Here is a 23362-nt window from a genome sequence, read left to right as displayed (position 1 = left end):
TACTAACCTATATATAAACATCGCCGAGACGAACATGTATGTAGGTATGCGTGTTTCTACAATCGGACCACGGCAACATAGAGTCTATCGGTGTCAAACTTAACCAACTTTATTATCGTTGCTATGGAGGAATAATTATACGTCCTCCACCTATATTTACTTGATTTTAAACACTTATGGCCTTATTCATAAAAAATAAAGTAGGTTTAAAAGCTTTATACATTGACGTTTTCAAACGTTTTTCAATTTATAAACCTTTTATAAGACTACTTTATTTTTTATGAATAAGGCCATTACAATTTTAGACATCGTAACACGTCTTTTCTAAACATTTTGAAATAAAATTTTCATAAAAATAATTTTGGCCGCCTAAATCGGCCAAATACCCCTATGTGCACTGGTTCTAAAAAAAATTTTAATATGTATACCGGCTAATTTTGGATCGTTCATTTTAAAAATCACACACAAAAATGTGTAATGCTTTGAGGTTTGCGGTCATTCAGGATCCTTTTTAATGGTCAGTGATATCCTAGGTGTTTAAAAAAGAAAGGGATGTCAGCTATTTTTATTGTTTGCTTTCGTGAAATATATTTCAAAACTATGAATAATACCTAATAACTTTTCCGAATCTCAATTTCACGAAAATATGGTTAATATTTTTCAATAGATTATATTACTCACTATCGACTTTTCTGCCGCTTTTTACTTTTTTGACAAACACGGTCAACTGCAACTGCATCTTGCACTTTAGTTTGATAGACAGCTCAATTCTGTGGCTGCTACAGATCGGCCTAACTAAGTCGTATGACTGAGCAATTAAATATACAACTACAAAGCTTAGCGACATGTAACACATCATGCAAGTGCCAGTTTATATCATGTCGCCTATACATGTTTGAAAGTGATATATGAAGACATTGCCGAATAAACTCAAATCAAATCATGCATCAAATTTATGCATGTCAACAAAAGGAACACATGCGACATATTCAGCATTATTTTTTACATTGTATATACGGGAAGAGTTATTCCGAATTTTGCAAGCTCCTACTATAGTAAAATTTATTAAACAATTATCTAATTAAAAATCTATATACCAACGGTAGGCAAACGTGGCTCTTTGAGCCAAATGCGGCTCTTTGCTTAACAAAGTGCGGCTCTTTTTACTTTCTCCTTTGCTTAGAACATTTTTGCTCTTTTTACTTTTTAAAATACATATTTCATACATAGTACAATATACATGCATATTTTACATACATACATATTATACATATAAATACATATTTTAGCCCCCAGCAATTTGCCAACAAGAAAACAGCTGATCAAGAAGAGCTGGTTGGAATTTACGCAAATCCCTAAATTGAATTTGATGGTTTGGAAGTTGAAATAGGAAAATACGACTAATTAAACTTCTAAGAAATAAGTAGTTATTCGTTTAGTCAGTGAACTGTGTCAGGATGAGAATTCAGGATTTGTTTTCTTACGTTTTCAATTTTATACTTATTACAGGTCTATTCTGCGCTGGTAACAAATTTTATAACCGGTAATTAAAGTGTCTGTCAATTTTTAAACCTTTTTCGCATTCTGTGCTCTCTTGTAACCGGTAAATTTGGTTACTATCTCATAAGCTGATAACAAAATATTGCCCCGTGAAATATGCATTACAGGAATTTCCACAAATCTTCATAGCTGAGTTGCTGAATATTTTCACTGCATTACCAACGTACCTAGAATCGCGGTGACAAGAAGTGGTAACATTTTTTGGTAATAAAATTTTCCGGTCACAAAATCTTCGGTCTTGCCCACCCCTACTATATATATTTTCATACAAGGCAGGATTAAACAGTATTAAAATTACTAGTATCGCCCAGTTGTCGAAATTCTATATTTATTTTCATATACTATTGAATTTTGTCTGTCACCAATATTGGCTTCTTTATGCGAATGATAATTTTGAAGTCCGCCACCAAAATTTATAGCGTATTAATAGGAAAACTTAAAACCAAATTTCTTAGTAGCTTCCGAGAAAGGAACCTCAATTTTCATTTATAAAAAATATGCATATGTATGTATAGATGAGATGCCTAACGGTTCCTCACTCCTTATGTTAAACAAGGTGAGGAAGGTTAAAAAGAAATTGCCAACAGCTGCATAAACTCCTCTTTCTTTTCATCGTGGAGGTTAAGTATCTCGAAGGTGTAAAACAAAATGTAATAAGTCATTCTCTAACGGCGGTTTAATGGGTTTTTGTCACGATTGGGCCTAAAGCCCAATAATTGTGCATCACACGATTGCGCTACCGAGTTGCACTAAATTTTATGTTGTTATTATGTGGTCGAAAGATGAAGCAAATCTGACCATAAATTTTAAGGATAGCTCTCGATTAGAGATGGTATTGGATCCGTAAAAATTTTAGGGACGGAATGGGACTAAACTTTTTTCCCCGATACTCCCGTTTTATCGGGAACGTCCGCAAATTCAGAAAATCTTCCTTAAAAAATTTATATATGAAATATGCACTTTTTATGTTTTATTGAGACGAAAACGAATGGCAACGCAAAACAAAGTAATTGGAAGATGCCAGATATTTCATACAATTTTTTTATTTATAATTAATTTTAAAGACATGTGAATTTTTTTAGAGATAGATTTCGGGGCCCCGGGCCCGCGGTACAATTATGAAAAACGTCGGGATGAGCGGGTTTGGAAGTTAAAATTTAAATTTCAGGATGGGCGTGATCGGGACTTAATATTTAGTGCCATATCCATCTCTACCCTCAATCCCTTCGCCACGCAACTGAAGACAAACACACTGATCTTTTCAAAAATCGTTACACAAAATAACAATCATTCAATGCGATTTAGAAATCTGGTAGAAAATGGGTCCCAATTGAATGATATATATATGCAGGTGTAAAAAATTCCATTACCTTATCATAAGTGGTTACAGAGATAAGCGATATGAAAAGTTCAGTATAGGAGGTGCTTCGTCCCTTTTCCAATATCTACCACTTTTTGCCATAAGTACGGTATCGATAACATATGTTGCTGCATCAAATTTTAGTAGCTTCGTTAGCATTAGCAGCTTCAGAGATAAGCGAAATGAGATTTCTGTTTGTATGGAAGGTGCCACGCCCTCTTTTCCAAAATCTACCACTTTTCGCCGTAAGTAGGGTATTTACAATCTATGCATCCGGGCTAAGACTCAGTTCCCCAGCATGATTGGGTTTAGAGATATAGTGGTTTTCACATTTTAGTCTATATGTCAGATGCCACGCCCCCTATGTAACGCGGTTAATATTTCTGGATTAGAGGAAGTTATATCCTTTAAATCGGTGTATGTTTCATTGAAATCGAGCGAACGGTGCCTTCAAAAAAGGGATTGCAAAATTTTCTTGTGGCGTATTTATATATTACATATAGAGATGCTGCAGAAAGACAACAGCAAACAACAGCTAAGCTAGGGAGCAATGACATGCTATAACACTAGGTTTGTATAGTAACTTCTCCAGTAAAACCTTGCAGCGAGAGCGTAAAAGCAAAATAGAGCGTAAAATTGAGAAGAACAGAAAACTAGCAGAAAAAGTTAATGAACACAAAACTAGCAAAAACTTGCAAGTGAACAGCTGTTGCACTGTTTTGATATTCTCCTGTAATCATTTTACTATTTATAAATCATTTTTAAACGCTTTGCTTTACACACACGCACTTATACAGTCCAGTACATCATTAATATTTTGATTTCTACTCATTTTGCTTTTGTTTGTGCTAAACCAATTCAACAAATGGCGGCATTTGACACTTATTCTTCTTCTTCTTCTGATAGCTAATTTCTGCTAGTAGAAATTTAACTAGCATGAATTTGCAGCTCTCCCGTGTTGTTACGCTCTCGATTCAGTGCTCTCTTGCAAATTTGTTGGGTTATCATACACTTTTCCTATTGGTTACTATACAAACCTAGTATGTTTGAGATGGAATGACATGGCATAGCAATGCATGCCATTTTTGAAAATAGGGCTATTCGCGATCCGGTGCAAATGGCCTAGCATCATTGCATTGCAAATTTGTATTGCAAATTATTTGCAATACACAAACAAAATACACGCATTTGCATTTGTCATGGCTTGGCAAATTTGCAATACCGAAAATCCATAGCATAAAAATGCTATGCATTGCATTCATAAAGAAAACCAAAGCTGATGCACAAAAATTGTTTTGCAAAAGCTTTACCATGACAGTTTAATAAAGGTCGCTCACAATCCATGGCATATTTCTGCAATTGCATAAATTTGTCAGCTCTTATGCACCGAATCGCGAATAGCCCTAATGACATTTTAATCGTTAATAGTAGTAATAGTTAAGAAAATGTTTAAATTTATATTTTGTTACCTACTTCACCGATTTGAAGTCTGAAAACTATACCTTTCATGAGCATGAAATGGTATTATAACTTTGGCCCAATATTTGTAAGTACCAGAATATGAAGAGATAGACTCATGAAAATGTGTACTTATGTATGTGACCAGAACATCGAGCTGAGCCGACTTAGGCTTATGGCAACCGAACTTCAGTTGGTTGGCTACTGGCTGAAATGGTTTTACAGATGGCAACTGCAAGCTGGCAACTGAGTTGATATATTAGCAACTGCATTTTTGTGGTCGCTGCGGTAATAATCGAAGATTGTATACCTACATATAAGGTAAACTTCAAAGTCTAGGGGGGGGGGGTTCTCGAAAAAGTTTGAAATCGGGAAAAACCTCCCCGCTTATCATGCAAATGTAGTTTAGAGAAAGTTGAAATGACGATAATTGATACCTGCGCCGGGTATATAAAGTTCGGTTTCGCCCGAACTTATACTTCTTCACTTGTTTTTAATCGACTTCCAAAAAAGGAAGAGGTTATCAGTTCGTCGGAATATTTTTTTTTGTATGTTACCGCACTTTGGACCACGTCAACCGATTTCGATAATTCTTTTTGCATCGGAAAGGTAGTATCTCAGAGGTGGTCCCATACTAATCTGGTTTAGTTCCGATCATTGGATCATGAAATATATATAAATTTTTTATATGAGAATTAAAGTTGATTTTTTCTTGCTAAAAATTACTTATTTATTAAATAATTTTCCCCTATCAGTATTACATAGCAATCATTCGTGATTTACAGCTTGTACAGAGATTACCGATTAAATAAGCATCCTTAAGTGGGGTGCGAAACAAACTGGCGAAGGTTTTCATTATGTTTTAGTACCAGGTTGACCGCGCTTTGCACGGAGTGCATACACTTTTTAAAGTTTTCAAGATTTGGATAGCTTTAAAAAAATATTTTGGAATTGAAAAAAAAAAATTGGATTTCGATATCTAGTTAGTAAATTTCTTACTCTAAAATTTAGGTGGCAAGCCCACTCCGAAATACGCTGGAATTAATAGTATAAGTCTTGGGCGTATATGTACTGTGTATACTTACAAAAAATGCTGATTGAAATTAACAAAATACATATTTTAATTACATAGAAGCGTGGCAGCCTTGATCGAAAATATTTTCTGACCAAAGTTCTCAGCAATACCTTTCATTTGATATCCATATTGTGATGTCTTTGATAAATTGTGAAGAATCGAAAATATGTAAGTGCAAACTTTACACTATTATCCTAGGGATCAGGGATGAAAAAGTAGGTACAATTGTACCTTTTTCCGACGTTTGATGACTTAAAGGTACATTAGGTACAGTCACTAGATTTTATGTACAATCATCTTTTGATTCATTGTTAGTTTTTGTTTTCCTTTACCGTGCTAATATGTTTACATATAGGCACGGTAAAAGCTTCGCTTTCATTTTGAAGAATAAACAATTATATAGAAAAGTGGTCAATAGGAAGAAATTAAAAAAGTAATATTATGCATTACCTTAAACATTTTACATTGCATTTAGAGCAGCCACTACGAAAAATTAACACTTTACTTAATAATAATAATAATAATAGATTGGCGCTTACACATATGTTAGTGTTTGGCCGAGCTTCTCCTCACTTTACTAAGCTATCCTAAAATTCGTAGTTTTTTTTCTATTGATTCAATGGCATTTACGGTCAAATGAGTGAAAACAAATGGTCAAATGGATCTGAAAATGGTCTCTTGATTGATTTAGATCAGAATAGGCTTTCAGGTGTATACATGCGCTGCTAAAGCCGCTATTGGTAAGTTTTTGGCCCATAATATCATCGATAAAGGTAGTTATAAAGGAAAGAAAGTTGTGTCAAAATATGTCGACAAATTTTGTTGTCAAAATATGACATAATGAAAACCAGCCTTTATTTGCCCATACAGTCCAGTGTCTAAAATGTCTTCAAATTTCATATTTTCTTTAGATGAGAGCTATAGCTATTTGACCCATACTCGCTTTTTGATTTCTGAAAATACATACATATATTTAAAATGCTTTCGAAGTTACTTACGGCAATTTGATTATTTTCTCTAAACTTGCTGCACCTATTAAAAGGAATCGGATAAATTAGCAGACTTTTCCTGTTGTTTTATAAAAAGCTGGATAAAGAAATATGTTTTAAAGTGTATGTTTTTAAAGTGTGTTTTTTGTTTTTTCGCTAATATTTTCAGTAGACAAAAACAACGCTTCTACGACTCCCATTAGACTATAGTATATAGATTAGACTATAGTATATATATAAGAAAAATATATAAAGGACGCGTCTACCAAAATTCTGTGAAACGAATCTGGTCAAACATCAGACAACTCTTAGCTTATTTTTCGAATTCCTAGAATTTATTTGTTCAACGCTAGAAGAGTTGGACAAGCAGACGACAAAATTTAATCGTATGGGTCAACTGACTTGCTCAGTTACATTATAATTGCTCAATTTACCATTCCATTAACAGTGCTTAAGCCAATTAGTGGCTTAACGAGAAATCTAATCCAATGTTTACAGAAAGAGGAATGCGATTTCAGCTGATGCGCAAGCTACGCAAATGATGTTTTGGGTCATATGAAAAGTGTCTGCGGATTTTTGTCACTAGGTGGTTTTGATGCCCATAGCTCTGGACATACTAATCCAATTGCGTCAAACTGGCATGCGATTGAAAGTTGATATTACGGGCTACAGTTTTAGTGATAACTCGTTTTTGAAAATGAGTGAAATACCTGAAGAAATATGCTATGATATGCCCTTTTACTATAAAAAGGTGAAAATGATGCAAAAATGTGCGGAAAAATTGTTGAAGTATACGGTGAGAATGCTGTGAGGGATCATCGAACCCAGGACTGGTTTGCTCGATTCCGTTGCGGAAATATTGATGACAAAGATGTACCTCGCTGCAAGATGCAGTCACATGAAAAGTCGAATCATCTATAAAGAGCAGCCTACTCAAAGAAGTTTGATGTTTGGGTGCCACATGAATTACGCGAAGAAATTCAATTTATCAACATTGAAACGCTGCTGAAACGCAACGACATCGAAAAATTTTTGAAGCGAATAATTGGGGGCGATTAAAAGTTGAGTGAATATGAGAATAAGCAAAGAGAGCGGTCATGGTCAAAGACCGATGACCCTCCATAAACGCCTTCAAAGCCTAGATTGACGGCAAATAAGGTTACGTTTAGTGCTTGAAGGGGATTGTTCATTTGTTTCGGTCTCGGCAAAACTCTCTTGATGGAAAAAAAAATTGGCCGCCCAAGAGCCGCGAAAGTCATTTGAACAAGTTCTACACCGATAGATTTATGAAGCTACCCGCACAATGGCAAAAGGTCATATAATGACCAATAAAGTGCAGATTAAAATTGATATGCAATAAAGAAAATTTACCCAAAAATCCGCGGAAACATTTCATATGACCCAGTATGTATATGAAGTAATCAAAGAGATGTGCTAGAGTCAAAAAGAACTTTCAGGAAATTTTCATCTCAGCGACTTGTAGTACATATACGGTTGGTACTGAGCTAAATGTTCGCAGGGACCGTAACTTTACAACTTTTATTATAATAGTCGCTCTTTAAAAAATACTTTTTGACTTTTATTTAATTACTCCTTAAATAATAGTTATTTCTGATTTTTATTTTATAAATCCAAAATAGGAATTATTTTTGATTTTTATCTAAACAATCTGCAAATAGCAGTTATTTTTGATGTTTATGATATATGTATGTATTTACAAATAACTGTTGTTTTTGATTTTTATATTATATGGCGACCTTCTGGGAATAAAAGAAATTAAAATATTTCATAAAAATAATAATATTTTGGCGCCTACACTTTTTGCTAAGAGTTTAGCTTTTGGAGCTTCGCATGAAAAAACGCGAACTGAAATGAAAACGCAAAAGCTAGATTAAAATTACAGAAGGTCCATTTCGAGGTCAGCTTCTTATTATCGTAATAGTAAGCCAAAATTAATGAAAAAGACTAATGTTCGTGACACCAGAAGGTGGATTTTGAATCGCTCTAAGTACCAAAGCTCAGAAAATTTCGAAAAAGAACTTTAATAAATGCACAACGTTAAGAATCAACTGAAATTTTATAGGCCTTACATGTTTTAGAGGGACGACTAGAAAGTGGTGGTTTTCTCCGGGAAAAACTTTATCACATATTGCCGGACCTTTTTCTTGAATATGCCAGACTCTGTAAAAACAAGGATAATGAAGAAAAGTATTTGTTTCTTGCAGCGTTCAATTACTTTATCAGACCTAAACTTAAAACGAAAATGTTCGGAATTATATGTTTTGCTAATTTAGCGATTTAGAGAATTTAAAAGAAACGAGACGTCTTTGAATTATTTAAAAGGTTTATGGCAGACAGTACTCAATACTAAATATTGTAATACATAGTGTCAAATAGTGGAATTAAGATTAATGCTATGCTTTTTTTACCATTTCGCAGGGCCAAGCTTCTAACCAACAAAGTTTTTCTAATAGCGCTCGCCTCTCGGCCGGCAATGGATAACCTCCGAGTATATTTCTGCCATGAAAAAACAGCCTCTCATAAAAATACACTCGTCGTACCGAGTTGGCGTAAAACTGTAGGTTCCTCCGCTTCGTATGAGAACATCAAGGCGTACGCCTTAAATCGGAGGAGAAGCTCGTCCAAACACTAACCTATTGTGTAAGCGCAAATCTATTGTTAGTATTATTATGCTTTTTTGGGTCAATTTAATAATTTCTTTTTGTTAAAACCACTATTCTTATTCAAGTGACTCAGAAAATAGTAATTAGTTTAACAAAAAACGGCGCAAAAAAAATTACCAAACAATTTTTGCAGCTTCTTGACCTTTTTTCCAAACTGACCATTTTGCTCAACGAGATTTCAATGCAGCTTACCCGTTGCCCACATGTCCATATATATCAGTGCCCGCCAAACACTTTCCTGGGAAACGAACTATATTCGGCCTTTCACACAATCGGCTTCTTACACGTACACAATCTGAACGTCAACAGCAGCGTTGCCATTTTAGCCGTTTTCCGGCTAGATTTAGCCGGTTGCGACAGCAAACAGCCGGAAAAAATTCGATTTAGCCGGCAGTCGATTTGTTAGCCGTTTTGCAAAAAAATTATCCGTTTTTAGCCGATTTTGTTTTCGCCTTATTTTATTAAAATTCAAATATACAAGTTTTTATTTTTACAAATTTAGTGCTCCAAAATCTATTAGAAATGGCTAGTCTTACCTCTGAGAAAATTTTCATGTCGGACTGTGTTATATAAAATTGAAAAACAATCAGAAAGTGAGCCGATTTCAATGTTTTTTGTTTTAAGCGAGTGACCCAAATACACATAAACTGGGACGCGTCATTTTAGCTGATTAAAAAGTTACAAGTTTTGCTGAAATTTTGCAGAATTTTCATAATTTTTACACTAAGTGTGAAATCTGTTTGTAGTATGTGTTGTTTTTTAAGTAATGAGCTACATATTCATAAAAAATAATACATAGTAAATAAACTAAAGAAAAATAGGCAAAACTTGCTTCAATTTTGCGTCCCAGTTTATATTTGGGAGAACGCAGCGGGAATTTTCTTCATATCGCTAGCTTAGAAAGAAAAGTTGCTAAGTCCCATTTTAAAAATTTTACAGGAGAGGAAAAAATCTTCCTATAGCCATTTTCTTTAACTATTTCGCAAGACTTTGAATGAAACATTTTGCGCGTTTAAAGCAAAGCAAAACTCCATAAGAATCAGAAGGATTCGATATTTATTAAAAGATGATATTTATTAAAGAAGATCGGATTTGTGGTACTTCGTTTGGACTTAGCAAATTTTCCTTTTATTGCTTATGAAGAGGAAAAAATAAAACAAATCTTATATATAAAAATAAGTGCACGTTTTTGGTGTGACCTCAAAACTTGAGAACGGCTTCACCGAATTCAACCAAATTTATGCAGATGGTTTATGCGAAGTTTGCCAGAATTCGGAAAAGGGGGCGTGGCACCACCCATACTAACTAAAATATAGAAATAAGTGAACGTTTTTGTTGTGACTATAGAACTTGAGAACGGCTTCACCGCATTCAGCCAAATTTATGCGGCATATTCGGGCTCTATGCAGATGGTTTATGTGAAGTTTGCTTGAATTCGGAAAAGGGGGCGTGGCGCCTCTATTTTATATATAAAAATTAGTGAGTTAGCTTATAACTTGAGAACGGCTTCACCGAATTCAATCAAATTTATATGGCATAATCGGGCCATCATGCACATATTTTATGTTGAGTTTGCCCAAATTTGGAAAAGGGGGCGGGGCATATGTATCTTATGTATAAAAATGAGTACACGTTTTTGGTGTGAGCTTATAACTTGGGAACGGCTTCACCGAATTCGGAAAAGGGGGCGTGGCACCACCCATACTAACAAAAATTTTCATTTGGTATATCTCTTGAAATATTTGTGGTAGATTATTGGAATTGGTAGCTATACGTGGCCTGTTCAAGAGTTGGCATTCCAAATAGTTTATTTATTCATACCGAAGATGGAAAAACAAAAAATGTTGTATATCCAAATGTGTTGGATTAAGATTTAAAATAAAGAATCAAAAATTTTGAAATAAAACTAATGATAAATTTTCATATAGAAAAATTCCAGGATTTTTCATTCATTTTTCAATATTTGGTGTAGAGAAGCACACCGGGGTACCGCTAGTACCTTTATAATTTTCGAAACGATGCGTATTCAATTTCTTTAGCCTCCTATATCAAAATATGAGTTTTCATAAAAAGTGGATTTAGCAACTTTTCACTCTAAGCTAGCGATATAATTTTTGTTATGAATGTCTTAAATTTAAGTGTGAAGTTTTATTCGCCACCTTTAGAAAATAAAGGAGCACGAATTTCGATGTGGAGCAAAACTCTCTGGGAAGAAAATACATGGTGCAAACATACTTTTTAAATTTTATAAAATAAAACTGCAGTAGTTTTCATCTTATGTGGATAATTCTTGTGACAAATACATAGTTTCGTGCTTATATTTTGGTATATATATTTTTAGCAGCACCACATCTTTATCAGAAAATTCCGAGAATCCAAAAATTGGTACTGTTACAAGTTGCAGGCATTATTTTAACTCGACCTCTTTCCTATTCCGCGTCAGCAATTTGTTATCAACCTACGTACCCTACCTCGGAAAAGCAAAAAACTTTATATTCGAACGTTTGCTCAGGTGTACCGAATTCTGGCAGTTTGGAAACGCGCAACACTTTTAATATTTTCATCCAACTTCACTAACTTCAAATTTTGTTTCTACTTTTTTAAGAAACAAAAATTTTTCTGCTAGTAAATCTGGTGGCATGATTTTAGTTAAATGTCATAAACTTGTTAAAAGTGAAGTGGTCGGCAAGAACAACGAATGTCAATAAATTAAACTACCTTCTGCTTTCACAGCTTTACCTGTTCATTTCTCAAAATATTGCCCTCCGACTAAGCAAAAGTGCCATACTTTCAGCTAATATAGCCATTTTGCGGGACAAAAAGCAACCTACTGAAAATTGTCCAATATTTATAAGGCAAAAATGTTTAATAGAAAAGAAAACGCCATAAGATTGTAATTTATCTCTGTTTTTATATTTAAGTAATACAAACATGACTTCTGATGTAAAGCTTAGCTACGTATAACGACAGTTTCCTTTGTTAAACAAAAATAAAGTGGTGTACAGCTTAACTACGTATAAATAATCTTTATTAACCAAAAAAAATTCAATGGATTTACTAGTCTTTCTAATTGTAGTTTATGTATTTAAAAAAAATTTAATTCTGGTTGAAACATTTTAGCCGTTTCTTTTGTCCAATCTAGCCGGTCGCCCTGAAAAGTTCTGGCAACACTGGTCAACAGAAAGAGTAGAAGAGCAACAAATTTTATTTAGTTGCATGCAAACAATAGGCGAAGCAGGTTCATGACGCATTATTGTTGAATAAAGTAGGTACACTGAGCAGAATGAATGAATATTCATTAAAAAATTTTATAACACAATTTTTCGTACATACACCCCTAGAAATAGGTATGTATATGGTACCAAGTCGTGCTTTTTCTTCATATTAAAAGAACTTTGTGAATTATGTATTTTTTTTTTAATACCAGACTAGTCCTCAATTAAAACATACAATATGTTTTGTTGTTTATCTTTTGGTTTAATCGTTATTTTAAATTGTTCTTAAATGTCAAGCTTTACCTAATTTTAAAATAAATATATATTAGATATATATATTTTTATTTTATTTCTACTTGAAATCAACGAAATTTTCTTTTAATATTCAGAGTGCTCGAAGCATGTTATCTTTTCTGCTCAGAAATCCACACTTAAATTATAAAAAAATAATAATAATTTTGTACAATACATACAAAATTTTACCAACTTTTTCCCTTCTTAGGGCCGCTAACTTTCATTATATGTTTCTATGTTGTTTAGATCTAAAAAATAGCGCACAATGAAAAAACGGCAAAAAAACATACCAAAGTTTTTATAAAAAGTAATACAACACAGAATTTTTTTCCGTGCATTACCACCAACACATTCTCATTTTTTGTTTCATAACTAATACATTCTCATTTTAAGACTTTTCTCTTTTTGGCGGGCACTGATATATATCAACGGTGGGCAAACGCGGCTCTTTGAGCCAAATACGGCTCTTTGCACTTAGCAAAGTGCGGCTCTTTTTACCTCCCTTTTATTAGCTCGGGATGTAACTATGTAATATTGATGCGCCTAAAAGATGAAGCGATTTCCGTTCTCAAGTTACATACCTGATGTCAGTACGAATGGAAATTATAATAGCGAGGTTTTAGTTTTTTAAACTAAAATTTTATTACTTTCTCATTGCTTAGAACATTTTGCCTCTTTTTATACCCGAGCGGACTTGTGCACAAGGGTATTATAACTTTGTTCATACAACGGTTGTTTGAAACAGGCAAAACGAATCGAGATAGATATAGACAAATGTCAAGAATGATAGAATATTGTATTATCACAATCGTGGACAAATGTATACATAAATGATCATAATGAAAAGAGAAATCGATTAAGCAGCGACTGTCTTCTCCGTCCGTCCGTATGTCCGTCCGTCTGTGCACACGATAACTCGAGTAAAAATTCAGATATCTTAAAGAAACTTGGTACGTGCACTTCTTCCGGGCGTAGGACGGATGTTATTGAAAATGGGCAAAGTCGGACAATAAGCTCCCTGAAATCTTTATTAAATGAGCAATTTTTTTATGTAATGTAAAATTATAGCTCAGTACATTTTTTTTTTACCCGAGATAGTCAAAGTTGGGGAAGAAAATATCAAAAAGTTAAAAATCCAGAAATAGTCCTATTTTCATGATGGTTCCTTAATATATTTTAACTACATTGCATTTGAGTATGGAGAGGCAACTATCTGGAAGTATTTTACATAAAAAATTTACTAAGTATTGCTCGGTTTGTAGTAGCAGTTAAAGAAAACACATGAAAAGGCATGATTTTTTTTAAATTCGAAAAAATGTAAATATTTCAAAAACGGTGACACTTTTACCTGAAAATTTTTTGTTTATCAGTGAGATCACCCCCCACCTACCTTCCCCTAAAGTTTGGCACGTTACTTCTGGGACACCCTGTATAGCACCAATCTAGGTGATTTTCACTGCGGTGTGTAAACCGGTGACACAGTTTATTGGGTTTAGTTTCCCACATAAAGGAGATATATCGCAAAAACTGGTATCTGAACAATCAGTGGTATAGGAGATAAAGCTTATACAGCATAGATTTTGACGATTTTCTCAGTAGACTTTGTATTATCTATATATATAAAAATGGTGTTAAAAATGTATAGTAATTCATCAATTTAGAACGGTTGTGCCGATTTGGCAAATTTTTCAGTTGTTCGTAATTGCCAGGAGAAGGTTTTTAAGAAAGAAAATTGAGCTCCCTGATAAACAAAAAATTTTCAGGTAAAAGTGTCATCGTTTTTGAAATATTTACATTTTTTCGAATTAAAAAAAATCGTGCCTTTTCATGTGTTTTCTTTAACTGCAACTACAAACCGGGCAATACTTAGTAAATTTTTTATGTAAAATACTTCCAGATAGTTGCCTCTCCATACTCAAATGAAATGTAGTTAAAATATATTAAGGAACCATCATAAAATTAGGACTATTTCTGGATTTTTAACTTTTTGATATTTTCTTCCCCAACTTTGACTATCTCGGGTGAAAAAAAATTTAACTTTACATTACATAAAAAAATTGCTCATTTAATAAAGATTTCAGAAAGGTGCCACACTTACTGTTTTGAATAGAAAAAAAAGTTATAGCCGCTTTTGTTGGTAAATAACTGAGACACGCTAGAATGTATTTAATAGATTTAAATTGAATTTGCTCTTGTTATCGTCAAATGACATGCTAAATAGTACAAAGGTACATAATTACTTTCTTCTGACATTATTTTATGTTACTTTTATGTTTTCTCCTATGTTTCATAACTGATTCGAATGTGTGCTGCTTTTTTGGAAACGTGTTTAGAAGAAGGAGTGCACAAAGTTTTAATTTTTCCGATAGTTGGCGCAGGGCTTTGTTTAAAAAAATGCAGTTGGTTCTTTGGTGGCCTTTTGCCTAGATTAAAGCATCGTTCACTCAAAATCGGTACGCGTTCCAGCAATTTCTGTACAGCAATTGTTGGAATGTATTAAAAAGTTGCAATGCATATCGTAAGACAATAGATCTACCATTATGAGGTTTAAATTTCATAGTACTGGCTTTTTATTTGACAGTTTTATTCGCGTTGGAAGTTGCTGCTCAAAAAATAATGTTGAACAAATTCGTTGAAAATCCGACAATTTCGAGATCAAAAATCAAATTAAAATTAAATATACCAAAAACTTATAATTATCCTCCAAAAATCAATGAATAGATTCCTTCTGTTTAAACTAACGGGGTGAGCTAATCATTAAAAGACATCATTTTGCACCAGCTTAAGGATAAGGCTCTTTACCTGAATTAGGAAAAAACGGCTTATCAGAAGATGATCGTACGAGAGAATTGGAAAACGGTTATCCACAGTTTAGCGAATGCAAGCTATGGCAAGACTTAAACCTTATCGAGTTATAATATATAAAATTCTGTTAGATTAAATACATTTTATAACAAAAACCGCACCCGTTTACATTACCCAAATGTTCACACGAAATGTGGTATTTTATAATAATGACTAATAAAACATGTTTAAAACTGGACTTTGGTCAACTCCCATGTTAAAAGTTTTAAGCTAAAAAGAAACATGGTGATATCCTCTTACAACTAAATCTATAGAAGTTGACACAGTTGTCAAAAGGCTATGAAATGACATGAGAATCGCAGTCTCATTAAAACTCGATCAGACTCCACAATGGGTCATATGACCCTAGAAATATGCTGGAAGGAGCGCTTGCACAAAGTGTTATTTCATTGTATCATTTACTTTGGACCTTTTGTAAAGTGTTGGTGGGTTTTTATGAAAACTAATTATTCACAGGTAACTTTAAATCGGTTTGAAGCCAATGATGTAATTAAAGTTCTGGAAGTCATCAATTTACGAATATGACCTATTTAAGTCAAATCGAAAAATACATGGTATTTATTTAAAACAAAGTTAGTAGAGATGTGCGAGCCGTGGAAAAACATAAACTTAAGATAGTTTAGTAGAGCAAGTTGACTACACAAGTCTCTAGAACGGGTGTTCAGAAAATTTTTATCATTATCAAAGAAATTGTATCTTATTTATTTATCCAAGCAAAATATAAAACTCTCGCTAACATGTATCTATAACTGATTTTTTCTCTTTATTCTAACGTATTAAATATTATTTTCTGAAAACCTATTAAAAAGATATAACCCATTTCATGCGTACCGATTTTGAGTGAACGATGCTTTAGCATATAGGATTCATTTTTTCCGTTAAGTGGGTCAGAGACCGAACTATTTGAAACAGTCTCCGAGAAACAGTGGTCCGATTTGCTTGCAATTTAGCACGTAGGCAGCTTATTGGCTGGGTTAACATATATTATATTTTTTCTGATAGGTGGACCAGAACCGATCAATTCCAAAAAATTTTCAATCGAATCGAGTCATTGTTTTACAGTTCGAAAGATGTTTGGTTGAAGGCGCCGCAAACATGCGGGTATTGGCTATTTAACAATACTTATTACACAGGCCAACAAAAATGGAAAAAAAATTTGATGCAGTAATGTAAACGCTATTTTTGACAGATTTTTTTATGCTGATTACGAATCCGTAAGCAAAAAGTTACCATCAGCTCTAGATTTTAAGAAAAAACGAGGTCAAATTGTCAAAAAATCGAGTTTTTTGCAATATTTGAGAAGCTCTAGCAAAGAAACAAAGGGGGTAGAACCTTCCACTTAGGCTTTGATTAAAGCAAGTTCCCGCACCTTTGATTGATGGTCACTTAGGGCTGGTTTCTCCAACTCAACTTAACATAGTTTAGCCACTTTTGGACTTAAGTCAAAAGTTTCGTTTTACACAGCTTATACTTGACTGGGTCAAAAAAATTGGCTTAATTAAGTTGAGTTGGAGAAACCAGCCCTTATATTCATTTGTTGAACAGGAATAACTGATTTCGGGAAGTTTGAGTTCCTACCACAATCAAGCGAAAGGTGATAGAACCTTCCACGTAGGCTTAAATTAAAGCTAGAACTACAGACTACCATCCCTGAAAGTACTATTCCTGCACCTTGCCCTAATGGTCACCTATACTCATTTACTTTTTATCGTCAAAAATGGTGTAAAAATCAGTGTTAGCTGTTAAATAAATGACTATAGGTAAACTCAGGGCCAAGGTGCAGGAATGGTATTTTAGGGATTGAAGTCAGAAGTCCAAGCCTTAATTTAAGCCTAAGTGGAAGGTTCTATCACCTTTTGTTTCATTGCTAGACCTTCTCAAATATTGCAAAAAACGCGATTTTCTTTGCGTAGCCACGCCCACTTATGGTTACATGTGTATATCTTGGTAACCGCTGAACCAATTTCTTCCAAGCTTGGCACCGTCGTTGGCCTTGGTACAGCATATCAAATGGTCGAAAATTTTTAAAATCGGACAATAACCACGCATGCATCAGTAAATATTAAAGCTAATTTATTCAAAATTGATGTTTGGAAAAATTCTTTACGAAGAAATACGTATATGGTAAAATTTTGGAAAATGGGCGTGGCACCGCCCACTGATGATCACATATATATATCTCGGTAGCCGTTCTACCAATTTGTACCAAAACCGGTATGGTTATTGTGCTTGCCCTTAAAAGCAAAGCGTTGAAAATTGTTGAAATCGGACTAAAATTACGGCCGCTTTTCAAAAAACAGTATTTTTCAGAAATGCTTGAAACTTCAATATTTCGAAATTTAAGGACGCTAACTTACTAAAAATTGATACACCCCGGCTTAGCATTTAGCGGTAGCTTGCGGAAAGGTGAAAACCATATATATAAATATTTAATAGTTGCGTTCCCTAACTCGCAAGAAGGTGCAAGAATTTGCAGGAATTTACCATAAAGCGTTCCTGTATTCGGTTCTCTGGCTTCTTTTACCTATTGGCAGTTTTACAGGTTTTAACCCAGAAAAGTTGGGGAACGCAACTAGTACTTGCGCCGGGTATTTAATGTTCGGCTCCGCCCGAGCTTAGACTTTCTTACTTATTACTTTTTAAAATACATATTTCTTTGCTGCACATTCTTTTCCATTGAGTTTTTATTTTATTTTATGCTTTATATATATGTACACTAGGGCGGGTCGAAAATCTAATTTTTCTCAAATCCCTTGGTAATAGTGAAAATATATTGTATCATGAAGTCAACAACAAGCCTGCGAAATATTAGTCTTCCATTTTAATTGTAAGAGCCCGCGCATCGACCGCCAAGTGACCCACAGCACACTAGTCGAATAAGACCAATTCTTGTTAAAAATTCTGGGTTTAGCCAAAAGTTTTGGTGCATATTATTACATAATGAATCCTTTAACGCAAAAGATAAAGGCAAGTATCATTTCGCGCAGCCCTTTATCTTATCGTTAATCTCAAACTCATCTATTTTCAGGAAAATTTTAATTGTTCTCTTGATAATTGCACTGGCCTATAGTCAAAAGATGTAAAGAACAACATTAATATTGCTGGCGTGCATTTAGATCGCTAGTTCCAAATATTCTAATCCTTTTTTAATATTAGCTATAGTTTGCGAATTTTTGCAAATTTAGGAACAATATCGGTAGCTCTAATAGAATAGCCATTATTTTCCATCATCGCGGAAAAATTTTGTTTATGCAAATTAGTATGGAAACACTGAACAGGCACAACTTCTAGACACACTAATTGGTTTACTTATGTTTATGCATACAATATAAAAATTGCAAATATAAGAAAATGATAAAAAATTTTGTTCAAAATTTTTTTTTATTTTAAAATAATTGGTTTATAATCTGAACTATTTTAGTCATATTATTATCAAAAATCAGTAACATTAAGTCTCGCCTTCAATTTGTTATTTATTACGCACCGATCGAGTAACATTTACCAAAGTTATATCGAAAAACTTAAGTGGATTTCCAGTTTTTTTCTAAAAAATTTCTCTTCAATTGTATAAATAACCTTTAAATAAAAGAACCGGATTACAGAAAACTGTGCCAGCGAGTGACTTTTTTCGTTCAAGCTGAATGCAAAGCAATATCGTCCAATTGGGGAGTCCTCAAAAGGATTTCCTAGGATATGTTAAAGGCTACTGCATTTACCTACAGACACTTTTTCACATAATGCAATTAACTAAAATATTTATGTATATCTAAACACTTATTGCACGTCCCCTACTTTCATATAACGGCAAATTTAGAAACCGCGAAAAATGTGCTTCTGCGGCGACTAATGAAACCATTCAGCACCAGTTTTTAAGACTGGAAAAAAGGACTCAAAATGGGCGTTTCTCACCCTAATTGTAATGTATGTAAATACTTATATGTTTGAAACTACTATTAACTTGTCGAACGATTCCTAATCTTTGACAATACATTCATTCACCACGATCTTGAAAACTGACCAAATCGGCGTGACCAAGTCCATGGCCATTTTAATATTATATAAACATCCGAAAACATTAAAAGGCTTGAAATAAATCTCGTCTCACTTTTTTGTATTTTTCACTTGGTTGCTGAAGTAATGAAGAATTGAAAATTCATAAGGGAAAATTATAGTTTTTGTAAGTTTTATCTTAATATCTTAAAAACGTGTAGACTTATTGAAAAATTATAAATGGACGTGAGGTGCTAAATTTAATAGCCCTTAATTTGATATATCGTCTTGTTTATAATAATAACGCATTCCATAGATATTACAAGCCAAAGTTTCATTTACAAAATTCATACACTTTGATTCAATTGCGCGGGCTTAAGATAAGTTTTAAATTAATCTTTCGTGGCCAATAACAATTGGATGAGACCTGAGACATCATAATATTACTATTAGAATGCGGTCAAATGACTTTTATTTTCCCCCATACAAAATCGACCCAGCCTAATGTACACATACGTAAATTGAGATCGGAACATTACCCGCTAGTGGAGATTGAAAATTGGCTTTCTGACTAAATGTTCTTTACCGATATGATGGAACATTTGCAAAACTTGAAATCGCCTCTACAAGGAGGGAATAAGAATGTTCTTGATTTGTCGCAAATTATTTTAAGTTTTAAAGCTTTGCTATGTTTTTCATTCATAATCTCAAAAAAAGGATATTTCATCAATTTCCATGGCTAGAAAAAAATATTGCACATGATTTAAAAGCAGATTTTGAAAAAAGATTTGCCGATTTGAAATTATTGAAATGTTCGTTTGGATACTTCATAAACCCTTTTTCATGTAACATAATAGAGGATGAATTTACAATATCCGAAATACTCCTTTTTAAGAAAAGCGAAGAAGAGTTGCGGTTTTTGGAATAACACTAAACATAAAACTTTTCCATTGCTTGAATTCCGGCAACAAGTACGAGATTTAAAATATCCGCTGTTGAAAACAGCTGTGTGCCGTATATTTTCAATCTTTGGTGCAACGTATAACTCTGAGTTTTTGTACTCTACATTGAAGTTCGTAAAGTCAAAATACCGTTCTCAATAAGTTGCATTCGCGTACTTCATAATTTTTGAAAGTTATAAAAACTATCAGCTTTTTGTGTTCGCGGACGCAAAAAACTTGCAAAGTACGGGAAATGGAGAGAGCAAAATGACATTTCATTTTGAGGGAAAGCTGCTAGTTTCTGCAGGAAAAATTTTCACCAACAGCAATTTGCCAACAAGAAAACAGCTGATCAAAAACAGCTGGTTGGAATTTACGCAAATCCCTAAATTGAATTTTATGGTTTGGAAGTTAAAATAGTAAAGTCCGACTAATTAAACTTGTAAGAAGTAATTATTTGTTTAGTCAGTCAACTATGTCAGCATAAGACTTCGGGATTTGTTTTCTTACGTTTTAAACTTTATACTTTGCGTATTATTTTGGATATTTTTCTCTTGTGGGAGAACAGGTGACATTTCGCCGGAATTTTGCTCTTGGACATTTTTTACTGGAAATTTTAAACGAACGCACCTATTGACTAACCAACATTTAACAGAACTGTTACGAGCGGCTTTAACTGACGTAAAAACAGATTTTGAAAATTTGGCCAAAGGGATTTTTTGAATTTTCTTTAATATTTATCTTACGTACATTAGAATATTAACAAAATTATGTTTTTCATTTCTAATAATAATTCTATTTAAAAATTAACATTTTGTTTTTGTTGTTTTTTCTTGTGGCTCTTTGTAGCATTTAGAATTTACATGTGGCTCTTTTCGGCCTCGGTCTTGCCCACCCCTGATATATATGGTCGTATTTTTAAAGAAGAAATTATTTCAAAAGCTTGTGTACATACTAATGCTGCAGAATCATGAATTGAAAGTCGCAATTTTTATTGTAAAAAATTTGCAAAACTCACATTGAATATAGTATAAAGGGACTTGCATGAATGGACATTTGTTTACTTAACTGATCGTTTAACAATTTATTAACAACTATACTTTCGATATTTAATCGCAGGTGGCGTGTTCGTTGTCCTACTCGTGGGTATAGGCGTAGCAGCTTGCGTGGCTGTGTTCGAGTTTTGGTACCACTATCGCACCCGAAATAGGCGTAGCGTCTACTGTGAGGATAAATACCACCACACTACGGTTACCGACAAGGCGACAAGTGCTACAGGTAGTTTCGTCCTCGCCGATACATCTGACCGCGACAAACTGCAGGAGGATCACATCGTTGAACTAGAATTCATCCAGCAGCAACAGGAGCAGTCTTGCGAGCATGTTACCGCCTACTGTTGCACCGAAACACCGCCCCAGCGTTCACTTTGCGGCGAGATGCTCGACGAATTTCGCTATGCCTTGCGTTGCATGGACTCTCATCGGCGGCCAGCCCTGAAGCGTCGCTGCCCCACGTGCCACTTGTTCAAGGATGTTAAGGGATTTGTGGACATAGACGCGAGGGGATCAACAGATGCTCGTTTCAGTATTGTCGGCAGCGCTTCTAACGAATTGGATGTCGCAACCATGCAGAGAAGACACATCGCGGAACCACTGCTCTTGCTTTCGCCGACATCAAGCGCACTCAACCCTGTAACGTAGAAAAAAAATTAAATTGTAGTTACTTAAATTTTAAAAACAATACAGTTTGTTTTTATTTAGCCGAAGTAAAAATAAACATACAATGTATCATATAATTCAATAACACAAAACTTGTTTGCTCATAACGATTGAATAGCCCCCACACATTTACAATCTATAACACATACTAAAAATCACAATTCAAAATCAATATTGATTTTCTTAATTCTGACTGATGTACTAAATACATCTGATACAGCATTTTCAGTTTAAATGAAACCATTTTCAAATTAAGTGAAACCTTTTTCAAATTAAATGAAAATTTTTCAGGTTAAGCGAAACCATTTTTAAATTAAATAAAACCTTTTTCAGATAAAGCGAAACCCCTTTTCAAATTAAATTAAATATTCTTAAAAGGAAGTTTAATTTAATTTGAATAAAGTTTCATTTAATCTGAAAAAGGTTTCATTTAATTTGAAAAAGGTTTCGCTTTGTCTGAAAAATGTTTCATTTAATTTTAAAATGGTTTCGCTTGACTTGAAAAAGATTTCATTTAATTTGAAAAAGGTTTCGCTTTGTTTGAAAATGTTTTCATTTAATTTGAAAAACGTTACATTTTTACAAATACTATAATATAACTACCGTGACCAGATTTCTGTGGACAAAAATCGAAACGTTTCTAATGCATCGAATCAAAACGTTTCTAATGCATCGAACAGATTTTTTATTATTATTATTACCACGCTTTTATCAACTTGCCGTCTTGTTTGTCCAGGCACCTTTGTCATAATAAAAGGTTCTATAAAACCTAGTCAAGAAATCAACCTCGTCGGTAGGTATCATATCAAGGAACATACAATTAGCAACACTAGAGGCAGATGCCTCCTCGCCGGTAGTAGTTTCTATAAAAGTTTCTATAAATAAAAACTGGTCTAGACATCAACCTCGTCGGTAGATATCATATCAAAGAACATACAGTCTAATGTACATGTATATTAAAAGAAATTTCCGCCTTTCTATGACTTTACAGATGGCGACACTGTCACATTACTGGTGGAAGCGGAACTGAACGGGCGAAAGACAGAGGTCGTGATTGCCTCAGCCTACTTTCATGGCGAACTAGATGACGCACCACCAGATTTAGTAAACAAATTAGTAGAGCTGTAAAACTATCGATGGTACTATCGATACTATCGAATGGTTATATTTTTTTGCACTATCGAAAGGTCGTTGCCACTATCGATTGTCTTTG

The 23362-nt window shown here is 33.9% G+C and overlaps 1 protein-coding gene across 1 annotated transcript in view; it reads left to right on the top strand.

Annotated features, from left to right (window-relative positions):
* Positions 1 to 22235, top strand: part of LOC118745694 (glutamate receptor ionotropic, kainate 2-like) — a gene marked incomplete at its 5' end in the record, with an annotated part of 79221 nt that extends 56986 nt beyond the window's left edge. The window contains 1 exon segment of the mRNA XM_036479287.1: positions 21551 to 22235. Coding sequence (XP_036335180.1) covers positions 21551 to 22131 — 581 coding nt within the window.
* Between the last annotated feature and the right edge of the window lie 1127 nt (positions 22236 to 23362).

The sequence above is a fragment of the Rhagoletis pomonella genome, unplaced genomic scaffold (assembly GCF_013731165.1).
Source record: "Rhagoletis pomonella isolate Grant_MI unplaced genomic scaffold, Rhpom_1.0 Rhpom_scaffold_00009, whole genome shotgun sequence".
Taxonomy (NCBI): domain Eukaryota; kingdom Metazoa; phylum Arthropoda; class Insecta; order Diptera; family Tephritidae; genus Rhagoletis; species Rhagoletis pomonella.
This window is presented reverse-complemented; position numbering and strand designations above follow the sequence as displayed.